General features: G+C 43.3%; 1 protein-coding gene across 4 annotated transcripts in view; it reads right to left on the bottom strand.

Moving 5' to 3' along the window:
• Positions 1 to 5,997: 5,997 nt before the first annotated feature.
• Positions 5,998 to 19,965, bottom strand: part of TNFSF13B (TNF superfamily member 13b) — a 29,639-nt gene continuing 15,671 nt past the window's right edge. For 2 of the 4 annotated variants that reach the window (XM_065902105.1, XM_065902106.1), the window contains exons 3-6: positions 18,363 to 18,419; positions 10,484 to 10,596; positions 10,247 to 10,397; positions 5,998 to 7,884 (exon numbers count right to left, since the gene is read on the bottom strand). In XM_065902105.1, coding sequence (XP_065758177.1) covers positions 7,772 to 7,884; positions 10,247 to 10,397; positions 10,484 to 10,596; positions 18,363 to 18,419 — 434 coding nt within the window. In that variant the 3' untranslated portion in view covers positions 5,998 to 7,771. The remainder of the gene's footprint in view (positions 7,885 to 10,246; positions 10,398 to 10,483; positions 10,597 to 18,362; positions 18,420 to 19,965) is intronic. The other 2 variants (XM_065902108.1, XM_065902107.1) reach the window with 1 other exon arrangement.

Below are 19,965 nucleotides of genomic sequence, written 5' to 3'. Positions count from 1 at the left end.
CTTTCTTAGTATTTCTCTACTAAGATCATGGCATCCATGTTGTGACTTCATGGCAAAAAAAGGTTTAAGAGTGGAAGCAGTGACATATTTGATAGACTTTATTTCCTTGGGCTCCAAAATCCCTGTGAATGGTGACTGCAGCCATGAAATTTAAAGATGCTCTCTCCTTGGAAAGAAAGCTGTCACAAACCTAGACAGCATATTAAAAGCAGAGACATCCCTTTGCCAAAAAAGGTCTGTATAGTCAAAGCTATGGTTTAGTCAGTAGTCATGTATGGATGTGAGAGCTGGACAGTAAAGAAGGTTGAGCACCAAAGAATTGATTTTGAACTGTGATGTTGGAGAAGACTCTTGTGAGTCCCTTCGACTGCAAGGAGATCTAACCAGTTATTCCTAAAGGAAATCAAGCCTGGATATTCACTGCTAGAACTGATGCTGAAACTCTAATACTTTGGCCACCTGATGCAAAGAGCTGACTCATTGGAAAAGATCCTAATGCTGGGAAAGGTTGAAGGTAAAAGAAGGGGATGGCAGAGGGTGAGATGGGCAGATGGCATCCTTGACTCAACGGACATGAATTCTAGCAAACTCTGGAAGACAGTGTAGGACAGGAGAGCAGGTGTGCTGCAGTCCATGGGGCCGTAGAGTGGACTCGACTGCGCCCCTGAACAACTACAGTTCATTTAGTTGCATTGTGCTGAGTCGTTTCAATCGTGTCTGACTCTCTGCGACCCTATGGACTGTGTAGCCTGCCGTGTTCCTCTGTCCATGGGATTCTCCAGGCAAGAATACTGGAGTGGGTTGCCATTTCCTCCTCCAAGGGGGTCTTCCCGACCCAAGGATTGAATCCACGTCTCCAGCATTGGCAGCCAGGTTCTTTACCACTAGCGCCACCTAGGAAGGCTGAATAACTGGAGTGGGTAGCCATTCCCTTTTCCAGGGGATATTCTAGATCCAGGGATGGAATCTAGGTCTCCTGCATTGCAGGCAAATTCTTTACCATCTGAGCTACCAGGGAAGCCCAATACAAATAGACTATTCACTTTAGTTGTGCTGAAGCTGAAGCTCCAATACTTTGGCCACGTGATGCGAAGAGGAAGAGCTGACTCATTAGAAAGAGCCTGATGCTGGGAAGGATTGAAGGCAGGAAGAGAAGGGGATGATAGAGGACGAGATGGTTGGATGGCGTCACCAACTCAGTGGACATGCGTTTGAGCAAGCCCCGGGAGATGGTGAAGGACAGGAAAGCCTGGCGTGCTGCAGTTCGTGGGGTCACGGAGTCAGACACGACTGAGCGACTGAACAACAATTAGTTGTTTTAGCATTCCCTCTGGTGGTTGTGCATGGGTATGCCATCTCTACCAAGCACAGGTCAGGCTGTTTCCAAAGGAACGAGAAACAGGAATTTCACAGTAATCCCTTGAGAGTTTGGCAGCTACTTCCCGGCCAGAAAGTATGTATGTATGTATGTATCTCTGATCCGCTGTGATGAGTAGGATGCTTCACTTCGGTGTTCGTCCCCCAAAATCATAACTCCATCCGAATCATGAGAAAAGTACCAGACAAATCCAAACAGGGTCATCCTGTCCAGAACACCTGCCCAGAACTCCTCAGGACAGTAGGACCGGGAAAACAAGGGCCGTCCGAGAAACCGGCACAGACCAGAGGAGGCGACAGAGACGCGGCAACTGCGTGCAGTGAGGCGCCCTGGCTGGTATCCAGCAGGGAAAGGAGCAGCGCTGGAAAATCAATAAAATTGCAATAAAGTGTTCACTTCAGTTCAGTCGCTCAGTCATGTCCGACTCTCTGTGACCCCAGGGACTGCAGCACGCCAGGCTCTCTGTCCATGGGATTCTCCAGGCAAGAATACAGGAGTGGGTTGCCATTTCCTTCTCTAGGGGATCTTCCTGACCCAAGGATCGAACCCGGCTTTCCTGCATTATAGGCAGATTCTTACTGTCTGAGCCACAAAGGAAGCCCTAAGAAAGACAAACTGCCCTCTCTGGGGTATGTTTCACCTCTTTACAGATTGAGAAGGTTTCTTTCTTCCCCCCTGCCTCCCTCCACTCCTTCCTCTTCCTCTTTGTCCTTTTTTTTCGTGTTTTTCCCTCTTGTACAGAAATGTCTAGTGACCTTGGGAGGCACAGCGGCTCCTTCACCTGTTGTGCAGAGGACTCAGTCAACGGGGCAGTGGGGAGGTCAGAGGAAGCCAGAGACAGCCTCAGACGGAGCTTCAGAGACGACGACATCCGCCTCCCGCTGGCCTGGGCACGGCCGAGCCAGCCGTCCCCGGCGTGGGGTCGTCCGTGGCCCCAGGCCAGCCCGTGGAGCCCTCCGCTCCCCCCAGAAGGGAACCTGGAGAGGAGACGTGATCTCACAGAAGCCTGGAGACCGTGGGGCCCCTCTAACCTTGATGGACCTGTGAGAGTGAATCAGGTTCGTACACATGGACAAGTCAATTTAGAAGTGAATGAGCCCACGGGTAATCCGGAGTAAGTTCTATTCATAATCCTAGCACAGGCCAGAGAGATAACACCAGGCCAAAGAGAGCCCCAGGGTCTGCAGCAAAGCAGAGGGCACCTGCCTGGCTGAAGTCAGCCAAAGGAAAAAAAAAACTAGCCCCGGGAATTGTGGTCTCGGATAGCCCGATTCTGTGTGATTTTCTGGAAATTGTTTATTATTCAGGAAATTTTTTGGAAGTACTAACTGAAGCAGGGCACATAATCTATATCATAACAATGCATTCCCGTAACACTGACATATATACACTGGGCTTCCCCGGTGGCTCAGACGGTAAAGAATCTGCCTGCAATGCAGGAGACCCTGGTTTGATCCCTGGGTCAGGAAGATCCCCTGGAAAAAGCAATGGTTACCCACTCCAGTATTCTTACCTGGAGTATTCCGTGAACAGAGGAGCCTGGCGGGCTCCAGTCCATGGGGTCGCAGAGTTGAACAGGACCGAGTGGCTGACACTTTGGGGCTTCCCTGGTGTCTCAGGAGCTAAAGAATCTGCCTGCAGTGATGTGTAGATGGTACTGCGTGTAAAATAGAGAGCTGTGGGGACCTCCTCTAGAACACGGGGAGCTCAGCTTGTTGATGACCTAGACACGTGGAAAGAAGCCTGAAGAGGGAGGCGAGACGTGCATATATGTAGCTGACGCACATTTTTGTATAGCAGAAACTAGCATTGTAAAGCAATTATACTCCAGCTTAAAAAATAAAAACAACAAAAAAATACAAGTGCACTCCTACGTACAGATCCAGCAGAAATAGGTACCTAGGGGTCCTCAAAATATTTTCAGAGAATATTCACAGTTCAGAGAATATTCACAGAAATATAACTCATAATAGCCCCAAACGGGAAATAGCCCAATAGTAAAACGGACACATATAGTGTAATATAATCGCAAAATGAAATTCTACTCAGCCAAGAAGGAGAATGATCTGTCTCTATAGGAAACAGCGTGGAAGGGTTTCACAAAGTGGTGAGCAGATGTTCAAAAGCTTACATGCTGTAAGCTGCCGTCTCTATAAAATCCAAATGGCAAAACTCTACCTCAAGGACCGAAGTAGGAATGGTGATCTCTGAAGGTCAGAGAGGAGGTGACAGACTTTGGGGTACTTGCGAGATTGGGGTGCTGAGATTGGGGAGGTGATTTCAGGAGGGGGTCCACTTTGTGAAAACATATCACCAGGCTGTGCCCTTACGATTCTTAGTATTATTGCACGTATATTATAATCCCTCTCCAAGGCTGCAAAAGAAAACAGCTGTATTTCTGAAGGAAGAGTAAATGTCCTGCTTCATGTCTTAAGTCTAGATGTTTATATTAGAAAACAACTCGAAAATGATGAAGCAATATGGCGGCCAAACCAAACACGTCCAGGCTCTCTGGTGGTCTCCTAGAGCAGGAGTGTCTTCAGAGTAATGTCTCCTGGTTTGGGATTCAAAGGGCAAAAGGATTCTTAAGTTCTTCTCTTGACAGGTTGCCGTGCCCTTAACAAAGCACCCTGGGAGGACCTTCTCTGCAGAACCTGGAGGATGGAGGGATTCCTCCAGGTGTCAGTGAGGAGTGCACCATGACTTCCTCGGGATGCTCGGCTCAGTCATTCAGGGTCCACACTTTCCTTGGGCTCCAAAATCATTGTGGATGGTGACTGCAGCCATGAATGCTGCATTCATGAATGCAAACATTAAAACATTGGAAGAAAAGCTATGACAAACCTAGACAGCGTATTTAAAAGCAGAGACATCACTTTGCCAACAAAGGTCTGTCTAGTCAAGGCTATGGTTTTTCCAGTGGTCATGTATGGAGGTGAGAGCTCGACCATAAAGAAGGCTGAGTGCTGAAGAATTGGTGCTTTTGAACTGTGATGTTGGAGAAGACTCTTGAGAGTCCCTTAAACAGCAAGGAGATCCAACCAGTTCATCCTAAGGAAATCAGTTCTGAATATTCATTGGAAGGACTGATGCTGAAACGCCACTACTTTGGCCACCTGATGCAAAGAGCCAACTCACTGGAAAAGATCTTTCCCTGATGCTGGGAAAGACTGAGGGCAGGAGGAGAAGGGGACGACAGAGGATGAGATGGTTGGATGGCATCATCAACTCAATGGACATGAGTTTGAGCAAACTCTGGGAGTTGGGGAAGGACAGGGAGGCCTGGCGTGCTGCAGTCCACAGGGTCACAAAGAGTCAGACACGACCGAGTGACTGAACAACAGCTGGGTGGTTATTCAGCATCACGAATCTTGAATTTGGATTCAAGACAGAAGAATATCTGGCCCGGGCCCATGTACTTAAGCCTTAGAAATTTTCTTTGGTAGGAAATCCCAAGATAACATCGTTTTCTGCTAAAGTCAATTGCAGGAAAGAGAGAGAAGGGTGAACCTGGGCAGGAGCACTGTCTGTTGCAGTGAATGTCCCACGCAGATCTCTGTATCTACCTAGTCTTTTTGTGAATTTATTTTTTGTTGAAGTATAGTTGATTTACATATGTTGTGTTAATTTCTGCTGTACTCAGCAGTGACTCAGTTATGCATTCTTCTTCATGTTCTTTTCCATGATGGTTTATCACAGGATACTGAACACAGTTCCCTGTGCTGTACGGTAGGACCCTGTGGTTTATCCATCTACATCCATCTATATCCTAGATTGCATCTGCTAATCCCAGATTCCACCCCATCGCTCTCCCATCGCCCTCCCCCTTGGCAACCGTACGTCTATTCTCTGTGTCCCTGATTCTGTTTCTGTTCCGTAGACCGGCTCATTTGTGTCATATTTTAGATTCCACATAGGAGTAATGTCATATGGTATTTGTCTTTCTCTCTCCAATTTAATTCTACTTCCTGATGGTTACATAAGCTTTAATTCAACCAATGTCTGATTTTCCTCACAATTTCACTTACAAGGAAGAGAAGAGTCACATTTTAATGCTGGGTGGAGCGGAAAGTAAAAAAATTTAAAACTATTTTATGTGGCTGAATTCCACATCTGCTGACAAAATATGCTAAGTCATTTAAAAAGCAAAATGCTGCAAGCTGTAGATTACAAGAGCTTATGGCCCAAGTCTATCATCATCGTATTATCTTTATTTAACCTGTGCGTGTTTCAGTTAAGTTGCTTCCGTTGTGTCCGACTCTGCAACCCTATGAACTATAGTCCTCCAGGCTCCTCTGTCCATGGGGTTCTCCAGGCAAGAATCCTGGAGTGGGTTGCCATGCCCTCCTCCACGGGATCTTCCCCACCAGGGATCAAACCTGCATTTCTTACATTTCTTGCATCAGCAAGTGGGTCCTTTACCATTAGCTCCACTTGGGAAGCCCTTATTTAACCCAGGTCCTAAGAAATATTTAATATATAACTTCATATATATAGTATTGAAGTAAACAAATTCTTTCTGAAATAAAAAAACATATTTATGATTTCAGATACTTTACATCACAAACTAACACACATACACACACTACTTTATAAAGTTTTATCATTTATGCACCTAATTTTTTTTATCATTTTAGTCTTTTTTAATTGAAGTATGATTGATTTACAATATTGTGTTAATTTCTATACAGCAGAGTGACTCAATTGTACACATATATACATTTTTTTTCATACTCTTTTCCATTATGGTTTATCACAGGATATTGAATATCATTCGCTTTGTGCACTTAATTTTTATGACAACATTCAGTGTTACACAGAGAAACCAAAAGATGAATGGTATAAGACAAACAATTCAAAAATGAGGCAAAGGCACTGACGTTTTTTTATTTGGCAATCCAACTAGCAGCAACACTAAGAATCTAACTTCCTTCTAGTATCGAAACTTCTACCCCACCTATCACTTCTTTTTTCATTATAATACTGTAAAACAAATAAATTGTAGAACATATTTTATTTTAACCCAACGCTGAAACTATAGGAATCAGAATGCTGAACAAAGTTTAATTCTAGACACGAAATACCAACACGTTTGTTTAGAAAAAATATCTTTAAAAATATTTTAATGTAAACTGGGGAAAACTAGTGTAGACAAGGGTCTGTTTTTCCATCTGTTTGAACAATGAAGTAAACTGTGTAAACTGATGACATTTTAAAAAGATGAGTGAAACAAATGATGTTATGAAAGATAAGTATTATGATATTCTCAAAAATGGTTCTTTATAAACTGAAAATCGGGACAGTGTCTTTTGGCGTGTGATAGTGGGGTCACAAAGAGTCAGACACGACTTAGTGCCTGAACAACAACAACAACAACAATCTTTAGAACAGCACATGGTGTCTGCCCTACTCAGGATGCCAAGAACTTTAATTAATCCTCAACTTCTGTAAAGCTATCAACATAAGTATTTTCTAAAGGCTGGGCTATGTGAACTACAATAGCAGCAGTTTAAAACAGAAGAAAGGAAATATAGGGAGATGATATTACATTATTACAACTGTATTTATTAAGTTCTATGGCAGATTTTATTTTTATGAAAAACCACGAGGGTTACTTTTTTCAATGAACGTTTACATGCATGAGTTGAAATTATATTAAAAGTTTCTGAAGTAACTGAAATTAGCTGTAAAAAATACTCTGAAGTGTAGGCACATGAGAGAATGATTTCCCATCTGTGAAACATGTCACAGAGTGTTCTAGCGGGTAACATATAATATTAGAGATAGAAACTACAAACTTGAAATAAACCTAAAAGACTTAAATAGTACCAGTATCCTATTTTGAGTCCGATTATCTAATACGATATTTAAATTTAAACGTTCAGTTACTTTTTCATGTACAGAATGCAAGATTTCTCTACCTTTCTTTTTCGTTTCCTCAGTATTAATAGAAGAAAGAGGGTATTTAACATAAAAATAGAGGATAAATCCTGAGATTTCCCCCCGAATGTCTTCATGTCCTACAGTCACAGGCCCTGTTGCACAGCCAACAGTGGAAGATCATTTTGGAAGAAACGATTTCCGCCCCTTTGAATCTTGTGCTTCTTCCAAGGCAAGAAGCACTAAGCTGTTCAGCGTGGCATTATAGTGTAAGTCTTCCTAATTCTATTTTTCCGTAAATGGGCTCTAGTTCTCGTAATTCACATGACACCCTTTGGCTGTGGCTGTCTGTTAAATTTCCTGTTTTGGTCCAGTTGCAGCAAACCAAACAAACAGCTCCCAGAAAAGGCTATGGCAACTACTTTGTTTCCCTTCTGGTATTTCCAGTTAAGTGCTTTCTCTCTAGAGGCACAGAGAAGGGAAGAAAAGAGCCACAGGCGAGGTGTGAGCAGGTCACAGAAGCTTCAGGGCTCCAAAAAACGTGCCGTCTCCATCTCGGGATATCTTAGCATCTTCCCGGGGTATTGCCAGTTGGAGTTCATCTCCTTCCTCCAGCTTTGCGATGCCTGCAAAGGATGATTGGCAACAACTTGAAGCCGTTGTGCAGATAAAGAAGAGGGGAGGGCAGAACGTTAAAGACGACGACTTGGTTTTGGGAAGAAGGTTTCACACAGACATTCACTTTTCACATTACAGCAGTGGGTTTCTAGACCAGTTATTATCCTACTTGCCTAAAGTTTTTTTTTAAAAAATAGTAAAAGAAATGAGCAGAAGTAGTTATAACAGACTGTGGGGTCGGTCAACATATTTGCATGGTTTTTTCTGCAAGATGTTATGGAGAAACCTGAGGGAACTTTATGCCAACCCAATATCACCTACTGTTGATAAAATGGAGCATCCAAATATGAACCAAAAGTCTAACTGTAAGAAAAAAAGTTTAGTAAATCATAGCACATCCCAAGATGGAATATTATAAAGTTAAAAGCGGCTTTGCTTCACTTCACTGACAAGGGAAACTTTAAAAAATAATGTTAAATAAAAATACAAAAATATGCATACACACACACTGCGTAGCCCTAAGTGTGCTTTTTTTTCAAATGTGCATATAATGTGTGAATTATTAGAAAGTAAAAAACAAAACGCCGCTTATTAACAAAACACATCTGCTAGCAGAGTCTCTCTGTAGAGTCCAGACTATGGAATTAGGAGTCACTCAGATTGCTTTTTATAGCCCTTTATATTTTGTGTTTCCTTAAATGACCGTAACCTGCCTTTATAATCAAAAGTAACAGGACAATTAGCTTCTCAGAACTGGCCAATTAATCTTCATGTGCCTAATTTACAGTAAGGTAGCCTGTGATTCAGGAATACAAAATGCAACTCAGGAACTACACTCAGTATATCAGGTCATTCCTGGAAACACTTTATACACCAATGTGTAGCTTTCAATGATTTTAAACAAATTTGCTCTAGAACAGATGAAAACTGCAAACCTGAGAACCCTTTTTGTAAGTGATGCTAAGCTATTAGCACTGAGAAATATCTTTAAGGTCAATTTATTTATTCTTAAAAAATAAGGCTAGAAAGTAACATGGAGGAGCTGATGATCAGAAAAATTTATAAAGGAGTATGTTGTAAAGCTCTAAGTGCTAATTAATGTAAATAAACAACAGGCTGAAGTGACCTCACCATTTATAGATATTTTGCAACAAGAAATACTGGTTACCACAGGCTGCAGGGTAGCAGTTCTCTATGAAAATTAGGGAATTCAAATCTAAGCAAACTTCCTCAACACCCCGTCAAAGCTATTTATGGCTGCAGGTCCAGGATGACCAGCGTCTTGCTATCCTTTCTGTCTTGATTCCTTGTGCATTTCTCAGTAAGAGCCTTTGGAACATACAGCTTCAGATCACACAGCCAACCCGCACTCCATGTTCCACACTGTCACCCATGCTGTCTGGAAGGGAGGACCTTCCTTGGGGTCATGAGTGGAGCTGTGAAAACCACCAGAGAGAAATAAATATGTTTAAGGCAACTTGTTTTCAAGTACTGGCCTTGATTAGTTTGAAATTACCCCCAAATGGAATGAAGGCTTTGATGGCAATTTACTTGGCTGAGATGGCTGGATGACATCACTGACTCAGTGGACGTGAATTTGAGCAAACTCCGGGAGATTAATGAAGGACGGGGGAGCCTGGCGCGCTGCAGTCCATGGGTTCCAAAGAGTCAGACAAGTCTTAGCCGCTGAACAACAATAACGGACGGCAATTACAGCCCAACAGACCTGAAGTGAAGACAGCTCGCACGTTCCCTTCTCTCTCCAGCCCTCTGGCCCTGAGTTGAAAAGCAGGCTCACTCCTACCCTTTCGCATCCCAGCCGTATCCATCCGGTGGCCAGTGACCCCAGAAGAGAACAGTGCCTCTGGACCGGACATTCAAAACTGGCCAAAGGGCATTTCTTCCACAGGAGGGAGGAAAGAAGAGGCGAGATTCCCTGACTCCCGCTCGGGGCAGACTGGCTGATTGAAACCAAGTTCTGCAGTTGGCCAGCCGTGCAGCCCCGGACGATGTGCCTACCTCTCTGTGTCTCAGGCCCCACCCGCTTCCTCAAGGAGGATTAGAGCAGGGAGCACGGGGGATGTGCCTGGCCCAGGTCCTCATTCTCCTACGACGCGAGCACTCTTCTCACAGCTCCAAGAAAACACAGCTCACTCTAGAGTGGATCACTGTGAAGCTACTGCCCTTTCTAAATGTATATAAAAATGACAAACTTATTATTAGTTAGTTAGCTAATAATCAAATTAAAATCCAAAGTAATGATTGCATCTGTCTCTATCAAAACAGACTAACTTATCATTCGAGATCACAAAAACCACACAGTATACTGAGGACTATCTTTCTGTCTATGTATATAGAACTATTATTTACCAGCTGAGTAACAGGAATTATTGGGTAGTGTTTCAGGCATGTTTTGAATACATCGAAACAAAGTCACCAGACTCAGTTCGTCCCCAAAGACATGGACTTTTTTCCTCTGTATTAGGTGTCCCATGGCAAACGTGTTATCGGTGTATAAAACCTGGGAAACAAACCAAAGAACTCTGTCAGAAGTCAGCACGAAATGGGGGCATCGGACGGCGGCGGTGGGCGCAGGGTCGAACCTACCTGACCGTAGATAAAGAAGTAGCCTGTCTCTTTGACCAAAATCTTATTCTCCTTTTCTTCTAGGGCTCTTCCTCTTTTAAAGCTGAGAAGCCAAGGAACAAAGGTGTATGCTCCTACAACGAAGAGAACGGTTTTTAAGGAAGAAAATCACTGAGAAACGCAGTTTTTCGTCTCCACTTGAAACAGAGCAGGACTCTATGACCCTTGCCCCCAACCATGTCCTCTGTCTGCCTTTTTTCTGCGGAAAACTTTCGTCAAAGAATAAGTTTAATCAGAGCAGTGAGAAATGCTGCAACAGAGGAGAACAGTCTAAGGAGACTAAATAATAAGGGTCATTAAGCACCATCAAGGACATCTAGCTCTTTCTCAAGGGCTATAGATGATGTTCTGAGCCACATCCTGTGAGCTGTCTTATAGACACTGAAACCCCAGGTGGAGGATGACCAGGCTGAACCAGGACACGAGCTGCCCCAGTTCCGAGAACTGACCACGGAGAAATGGGGCAGGTGCGCCCGGGACTGAAGACTGTGCCTGAAATGACCAGAATGACGCTGGTCAGGCCGCTGAGGACCGCTCTGCGGGCGCCTGTCAGAGACGGCTGCGCTGTTTCTGCATGTAGCCCTCCCCACCGACTCTGTCTATAAAAGCTCTCAGCCCCGTGTGTCAGGGAAGGGGGAGTGGACAGATGTACTCCTCTCTCCCCCACAAGTTGCCAGCATCTGAAATAAGGCAAACTTTCCTTTCCACCAGCTGGCCTGGTTTTTGGCTTTTGAGCGGCGAGCAACCGGACCCGACACATATACCTTTTGATAACATGCTTAGTTACTAACCTAAGTCTGAAACTTAGAGGAGACTTTTTTCATCTTTTAAAAAAATGACCATCCTCCGGCGGTTTCTCAGCATCATTTACATACTCACCCAGGCCAGCTATCAGATACAGGAACTTGAAAGCAAGCGCTTCATATGTAATGTCTGGGGTTTTGATTCCTTCTGTATTTTAGCAACTTTCATAATAATGTCTAGTCTGGATGGGAGAGTTTGAGGCCAAAGAAAGGTCTCTGAATAACACACCAATAGAGATTTGCAGTTTCTCTTTGATTCTGTTGGGGAGGAAGAAAGTTTTCCTCTACCCTTCTTTGGCAGGGGGCGGTGGGGCGGGGGTAGAAAGGAGAGATGAGACAGCAAGGGAGGGCCCCTACAGCTCACCCCTCCTCTCCTAAGTTCCCACACAGGGAGCAGCCCGATCCCCCCAACTTTCTGTTCCCAAAGATGGTCTCCGAGAAACCACTTCCTTTTGTGAAAACCATCTGGTGCCACCCTGGGTAACGACAATCCACCAATAAAGACCCCCCAGTTACACAGAACAGAGGTAACCTCATCATCGCCTGTTTTCATACGACATTATTCTGGGGGAAAGATTATAATGATGTAGCTTTAAATTCTGTTTAGAGATCATGTGCCCACAGCATTCTTTAACGAAGGGTTCTGAAAACACGAGGAAGAATTAATATCAGGGTTGTTATTATTAAAAATTATAAATACAAGCTGATGACTGAAGGCAATTATTTTCACGTTTTATTCGACACTCTGACCACAGAGGGCTTCTTTTCCCCCTTCAGAGCCACACATATCTTAGATTCCAACTTCTCTGAGCTTGGGGACTGTTCATGTTTAGTTCCCTCAGGGCCTTAAATGATGCCTGACCCAAACCAAATGCAGCAAATATGTATTTAAAGAAATCCTAATCATGGTACTATGCAATTAGTCACTAGCACTCCATGCTTCAAAAGCATCTTACTACCTGGTTGCTGAATCTCTGGGAAATGAAACACTCTCCATCAGAGAGGTAATAAGAAATCTTGAAGTGAAACACGTATTTTTAAGTCTGCATGTTTATATTCTGACTAGACATATTTATCGACTGTAAATTTTGTTTACAATACTTTACATTGATCCCCCATTTCTCTATACCATACTTATACCTATAAAGTTAGCCAGTTCTTACCAAATCTCACTGCTATATTGTCAGAAGAGAAAGAAAAGCAAGTCCTTATTAGGCTTATATTCTTATTTTCTCTTTTATTTTTGGCACTTCATCTTATCTTGCTGGAAATATTCTTGTTAATGAGAGAGAATCATTTACTTGTTTTTATGTACTGTGTACATTTCTCCCCCAACCCTGCCCACATACAAGAGAGCACGCACACACACACACACACACACACACACACACACACACACACACACACACACACACACACACACTACACTCCATCCCATGTAAGTGGTAAAGAATCCACCTGCCAACACCAGAGACGCAAGAGATGTGGGTTCGATCCTTGAGTTGGGAAGATCCCTTGGCGTAGGGGATGGCAACCCACTCCAGCATGCTTGCTTGTAAAATTCCATGGACCGAGGAACCTGGTAGGCTGCAGTCCATGGGGCTGTAAAGAGTCAGACACAGCTGAGCACGTATAGATCCATGTTGCTGACATTGAGGCCAAGCCAACGACTGTCCCACAGGGACAGCTGGAAACCCAGAGGCCAGGATGGAGCCGAGCCCACAGCGTGCACTCCATCAATTTGTATTAAGTGAACTTCACATTTAAGAAAATACACTAAAAAGTCAACTAAAAGGTAAAGTAATTATAAACGTAAGCATACATAGTATGTTTCTACACATTAAAACTTAGGTTTTTTTTGCATGCTAGTTAGACCACGGATAGATACATGCTAACAAGAAAACATGCACTAAATGCCTATTCTATAGAAAGCTTCTCTAAGCTAATATGAATCACTCCTTACAGTAGATATTTAAGAATGTGGAAAGGAAAGATTTCAATGGCCCCAGATTCTTGCACCTCCTCCTCGTACATAGAAAAGCACTAAAATCGTTTAATTTAGATGTCTTTTCTTTATTTCTTTGTGATTAGCAGTAATCTTTTGTTATTAAAAAAAATTACATAAATCCAGGCTTCTCTCTTACTTTGAAATAGTTTCTCAGAGCTGTCTGAGAGGCTGTTTTCTGGGCTAGTCCTCAGTAAGACACTGAATAAACTCAACTCAGAGTTCTTATATTGTGGGGTTTTATTTCAGTCAATGAAGGTAAATACTAGGAGCATTAATGCTTAATTTTGTTTTCAACAACTAAAATATGAATATATTTTGGTATATAAAGTGTGAACTTTCCAGCTCCACTCAACTTTAAATACTTGATGTATTTAAATGTCTTTGAACACTTAACAAATCACTGTGTACATTAATATGCGAAATTAAATTAAAATGACAGTATTCAAATATAAAAATAATTCACATGTATTTCTGAAAATGCCTGCTTTTAAGAGAGTAGATCTTTTCTATTCTGATATATGTGAAAGACTTGTAGATAAATTTTAGGACAATACATTTTTATAGGAAAATCAGTTCTGCTTTGCTAATGTTTGTTTTTTATTTTGTTTTATGAAAAGGAAACATCCACCCAATTATTTATACTTCCAGTGTTACTTCCTTAAATAATTAACCATAAAGGCTTCAGACAGCAGCTGTCAATCACAGCTATCACACTTGGCTACTTCTCTTGATTTTCTATTTTATTATCTTAAAATTCCTGGAAGTAGTTTTAAAGGAGAAGATACTGATAATATTTTTGAAGACAGATTAAGTCAAGAAACAGGGATTTACTTTTTACTTGGACACACATGTCTGGCAGTGAAATCCATAGTAGGCGTATGACTTTGTAGCTGAGGCAGGACTAGGAAAATCCACAGAAAAAGAAATCAGTCAGGCAGAGCCATGCAGCCTGAGCCACGAGAAAGGAAACGGGAGGCCCCGCAGGGCTGCGTGCAGTGGGGAAAAATGACGACGTCTGTGTTTTAGAAACACCTCCGTGTCGCTCCCAGTTGAGAAAAGTGCAAAACTGGAGGCAAGGAAACCAGCCGAGGTGAGAGATGACGGGGGTTTGTACCAGGAGGTGAAGTGGCAATGAGGAGAAACAGATCAGCTCAAGTGACATGAGGAGGAATCACCAATGAAGTTTCGAGCTTAATGCACAGCTTCAAGGAAGCAGTCAGGAATGACACCCAGAATTCTGGACTGAACAAGTAAAGGCACAGTCAGCAGACTTACTGGAACGGGGGATGCAAGAAGAGGACCAGATGTAGGGGAAAAGTCCAGAGTTCACGCTGAGATGTCACCAAGATCCCCGGGAAGAGGTGTTCAATGGACAGAGGTATAAATAGGCTTGGATCTCAGGAAAGTCTGCTGGACTAAAGATCTGCATTGCGGCCATCACACACAGCTGTTAAGTGACAACAGAGAGGATTTAAGTCCGGGAAGAAACCAGAATGAAGATAAGGGGGCTGTGTCAGAGGTCTGAAAAACACCCACAGTGAAAGAATCTTTTTTAAAGTTTAAAAAAAGCAGTGGGTAAAAAAGCAAGGAACATGACTGGAGAAACAAACCAAGAAGGGCACGTGTTTTGAAAAGACGGGAGGATTTCCCTGATGGTCCAGTGGTTAAGAATCCGCCTGTCAGCGCAGGGGACACGGATTCGATCCCTGGCCCAGGAAGATCCCACACGCTGAGGGGCAAGGAGGCCCGTGTGCCACGACCACCGCGCCCGCACCCGGGACCCTGTGCTCTGAAACGAGAAGTCACCGCCGTGAAAGGCTGCAACCCCGCAACGGGAGAGCAGACCCCTCTCGCCGCAGCGGAGAAAGCCCGCACGCAGCAGTGAAGACCCAGGGCGGCCAAAAATAAAAGTCAACAATCAAATCTCCTTAATAAAAGGAGGGACTTAACAAGTGTCAAATTCTACCGTGAGATTAAATCTCATCACTGCCTCTATGAAATCATTATGTTGAAAAACCGAAAGAGACGTCCGCTATCAACCTGACCATGGGAATCGCCTCTCTCCCTTTTCTCCTCCCGTAAGCCCTTGAAAGAAACAGATTGATGGCTGTGGTCTGATCTAGACTGATGTCCACATCCTCCAAAATAACGCCAAGGGAGGCCAGAAGCCACTGAGGTCACGCCGAAGCTGGGCGAAAAAGTCAGGAGGAGAAGCCGAGGAAATGGTCAAGGCCCGGGAGGCAGCGAAGTTTATAGAGTCAGCAAAAAATCAACTCACGGAAGGTGACGAGTCTGTCATATACATGCAGGAATCTACAGACAGCTGCCAGCTAAGAGGATTCAGGAAATTAGGAGGGAAAAAAGCTCACTTAGAAGAACATAAAAGCTTCAGAAGGGAAAAATAGGTTCTGCACAAAACAAAATGAGAGGGAAATAAAGAAAGCATTAAGACTTTGAGAAAAGTTGTAGAAGTATAGGAAATAAAAGAACAGGTAAAGAATTAACGGCACGGGAACTTCTCTGGTGGTCCAGGAGCTAAGACCGTGCTCCTGATGCAGGGGGCCCAGGTTCAATCCCCGGACAGGGAACTGGATCCCGCATGCCACAGCTAAGAGCCCGCAGGCTGCAACTGAGGATCCGGCGTGCTGCAATGAAGACAGCAGACCCTACATTCCGCAATTAAGATCCGGCACAGCCAAAAAAATAATCACCAGCGTATACATAATTAGAACCCAGAGAGACATAACTAAAGCAAGAAAAATTCAAGCAGAGCAACCCCTTGGCACTCTTGCAGTCTTAAAAGGCCCATTATGTGTCAGGGAAAGTTGATTCAGAGGAGCGTCATTAATTTCTTATTACAGCTGTAACAAATTACCACACACAGTGGCTTAAAACAACACACATTTATCATCTCTCGTTTCAAACATCAGAAGTCTCCCTGGGCAAGAGTCAAGCTGCTGGCAGGTCCGTGCTCCTTCTGAACGCTGGGATGTCCCACCCTTGGCTCCCCCAGCCTCTCCACTTGGCCTGCTTTCCTGGGCTTGCGGGCCCCCGGGCCCACAGGCAGCCGTCTCATCACTCTGAATCCTCCCCTCCTCTGCCTCTGACCCCCTAAGCCCCTGGGGAAGGGCCTCTGCGGTTGTACTGGGGCCACCCGAGTCCAGAGCACCGGGCTGGTGGAGGTCTGGGAGATTAGATGGGGGTCTCAGTCGTGACTGACTCTTTGCGACCCCAGGGACTGTAGCCCGCCAGGCTTCTCTGTCGGTGAGATTTCCCAGGGAAGAATATTGGAGTGGGGAGCTATTCCTTTCTCCAGGGCGTCTTCCTGACCCAGGGATTGAACCTGGGTCTCCTGTATTGGCAGGCGGGTTCTTTATCACTAGTGCCACCTGGAGACACCCACGTCATCCAGGATAATACGCCCCAATTCCTTATTTTAATCATATTTTCAAAGTCCCTTTTGCCGGGTAAAGCAATAAACTTACAGATTTCAGGGATTATGGTGTGGACACATTTGAGGAAATATTTTCCTACCTACCATAATAGTTGACGTTCAATATAAAACAAAATAAGTATTGCATTTTTAAGGTAAATAATTCTTTGCGTAACCAGGCAATGTGTGGGCTAAGTGGCTTTGCCTCAGTTGTGTCCAACTCTTTGCGACCCTGTGGATTGTAACCCACCAGACTCCTCTGTCCATGGGATTCTCCAGGTTAGATACTGGAGTGGGTTGCCATGCCCTCCTTCAGGGGATCTTCCCCACCCAGGGAGCCAACCCGCATTTCTTATATCTCCTGCATTGGCAGGCAGGTTCTTTACTACTAGCGCCACCCAGGAAGCCCCAACAAAGCGATACCTTGAGACAAATGACAAAGAAAAAACACAACATACCAAGATTTCTAGGATGCAGTCAAGCAGTAAAGCAGAAACGTCCACACACACTAACATTTATTTACACGTTCGAGATTTACTGGAGTCACAACCCATCACATGGCAAAGGGTCCAGATAAGCCCCGGGACCCTCCAGGGAGAGTCAGCGTGGAGCGGCCACCACGCCGGGAAGACCCCGGATCTGTGCGGCGCAAGCTCGCAGGGGAGGAGCAGCCGCATCCTTTAGTGTGTGACCGACAGCAGTTCTGGTTCTGGCCAAATGTGTAAAACAACACTTTTCCAAGTTATAATTTTTCATTGGGCCTTCGAATCTTCTTCCGGCTCTATTTTAATTCTTAGGAGACAATTTGCTACCTAATAAAAGTTGCAAACATTGGACTTTGGAAAATGTCAAACAAGTAATAATAGAATTTCAAGTATTTTAGTATTCGGGTTACATTTAAGATAGAGTCACAGTGAAAAATACAGATGCAAGATAGATTTTACTTGTTCATTTGTTTGTTTTCTGTTTTCCCCTCATAGAAGATAAATTCTGTGAAAATGGGGACTCACATATGCATCATTCACTGCTAAGCCCCAGTGCCCACACTGTACCTGGAAATTGTATGTTCTTAACCATTACATGCAATCTATAAAGTAATCATTTCACACTGAAGATTTACCACAAAAATGTTACATTTACTTGTACATATTATATACTTCTTGATAAATAATTAATATAAATGTCTATATGTTCAGTTTTATCTTCATCCTATTAAAATATTCTATGACCTAATATAACAGGGGAATGAATATTTCTGAAGATGATCTTGACGCATTATAGAAGCCAAAATCATTTCTAAATAAAAAGCTGACTTTGATTTAGTATTAATTTTGCTTTATCACATGCTAATTATTTAAAATGTCCTAGTATTAGTGTCCTAAAGGTAATTCTCTTTGTTAGGTTATTATAGGGGCCTGAATATTTATTCCCCAATCATTTTAAATGAATTTATTATCTTAAATCTGATTATAAGAAGTTTTGAGGCAGATCATTGATCTGAGATGGAGTTCAAATACAAGTTTGGGGCATGAAATGTACAGGTAATTGGACTGAACTGAATTCTAAGTGGAAAAGTTCCTGTGAATACTTGATTACCTTTCCGTATAGTAGGCGTGTCACTGTCTGCAATCAACTGCAAGCAGTCTTGAGTGACTGAAAAGCAAAAATATATCATCTTAGTTACATGAATAGAAATAGCGAGGGAACAAAGACGGCCAAGAATACAAAGCTACAAACCCACTCTTCCAATGGCCCCTAATCAATTATATCAACACTTTCTGCCTACATGTTGTCCTTAAAATTACTTTAGGAAATATGCCCACAGATTTCAATATAACTTGTACTTGAAATGCAATATGTATATACTTGAAATTCAAGTTTTAGAAAAACTCTATGCTATTGAAATATAGTACTTTTTAAAATTATTTTGCCAACAAGTGAAGTCGTGTCCGACTCTTTGGGACCCCATGGACTTTAGCCCACCAGGCTCCTCCACCCATGGAATTTTCTAGGCAAGAGTACTGGAGTGGGTTGCCATTTCCTTCTCCAGGGGATCTTTCCAACCCAGGGATGGAACCCGGGTCTCCCACATTGCAGGCAGATGCTTTACCCTCTGAGCCACCAGGGAAGCCCATCTAAACAATTTAGCTGAACTTATTCTAAAACATATGCCTGTAGAGAAAGAAAGTTTAGCTACTGTCATTTCTTCTCCATTTCCCTCAAATATATGAGCCAAATGATCAGATTACTCTAAAATGATTTTTTGTTTAAAAAAAAAATCTAGCATTAAATCATAACTCACTAGTACTGAAAATACCACTATTAACATTACTGAAAATAAAAGTAATTGCTAACATTTATTGAGCTAGTACAAATCCAGGCAACTTCACAAAAATCCTAAGAATTACATACTGGAAATTACATCTTGGAAAATGTAAACAACTTGTCCAGTCCCCAGGGATAGAAAGTGACAGGGCCTAAATTTAATCATGCCTGTCTCACTCTGGAGCCAAAGTAAGGCTTTTGGTAAAAAGTTTGGGACTAGAAAGAGAAGGAGAGCTACGACATCTTTTAAGATAAAATAGAAGCTTTCCCGAGGCGGCTGCATTACCAGCAAAGCATCTGGGACACACCCACTCACATCTATCCACACCGCACATTGCACACAGAATATTCCACGGAGTGCACCAAAGAATACGCAGTATGAAAGTCACTCATATTCAACTCTTTGAGACTCCATGGACTGTACAGCCCATGGTATTCTCCAGGCCAGAATACTGGAGTGGGTGGCCTTTCCCTTCTCCAGGGGATCTTCCCAACCCAGGGATCGAACCCAGGTCTCCCACATTTCAGGCAGATTCTTTACCAGCTGAGCCATCAGGAAAGCTCAAGAATACTGGAGTGGGGAGCCTATGCCTTCTCCACTGGATCTTCCTGACGCAGGAATCAACCCGGGGTCTCCTGCATTGCAGGCGATGCTTTACCAACTGAGCTATCAGGGAAGCCCAAAAGAATATATAGCTATTCTATTAAATGAAGACAGTGCCTTCAGGTTAAAAGCAAAATAGGGACTCTGTCTGTAGGAGAAGAAAACACAGCAGTATCTAAACATGGAATATGGAGCTAAGTGTGCCTATTTTAAATTAAGAAAATATTAGTTTAGATTATTTTATACCACGCCTTTTACTCAAAGTAATGC

This window comes from Muntiacus reevesi, chromosome 11 (assembly GCF_963930625.1).
Source record: "Muntiacus reevesi chromosome 11, mMunRee1.1, whole genome shotgun sequence".
Lineage (NCBI taxonomy): Eukaryota > Metazoa > Chordata > Mammalia > Artiodactyla > Cervidae > Muntiacus > Muntiacus reevesi.
This window is presented reverse-complemented; position numbering and strand designations above follow the sequence as displayed.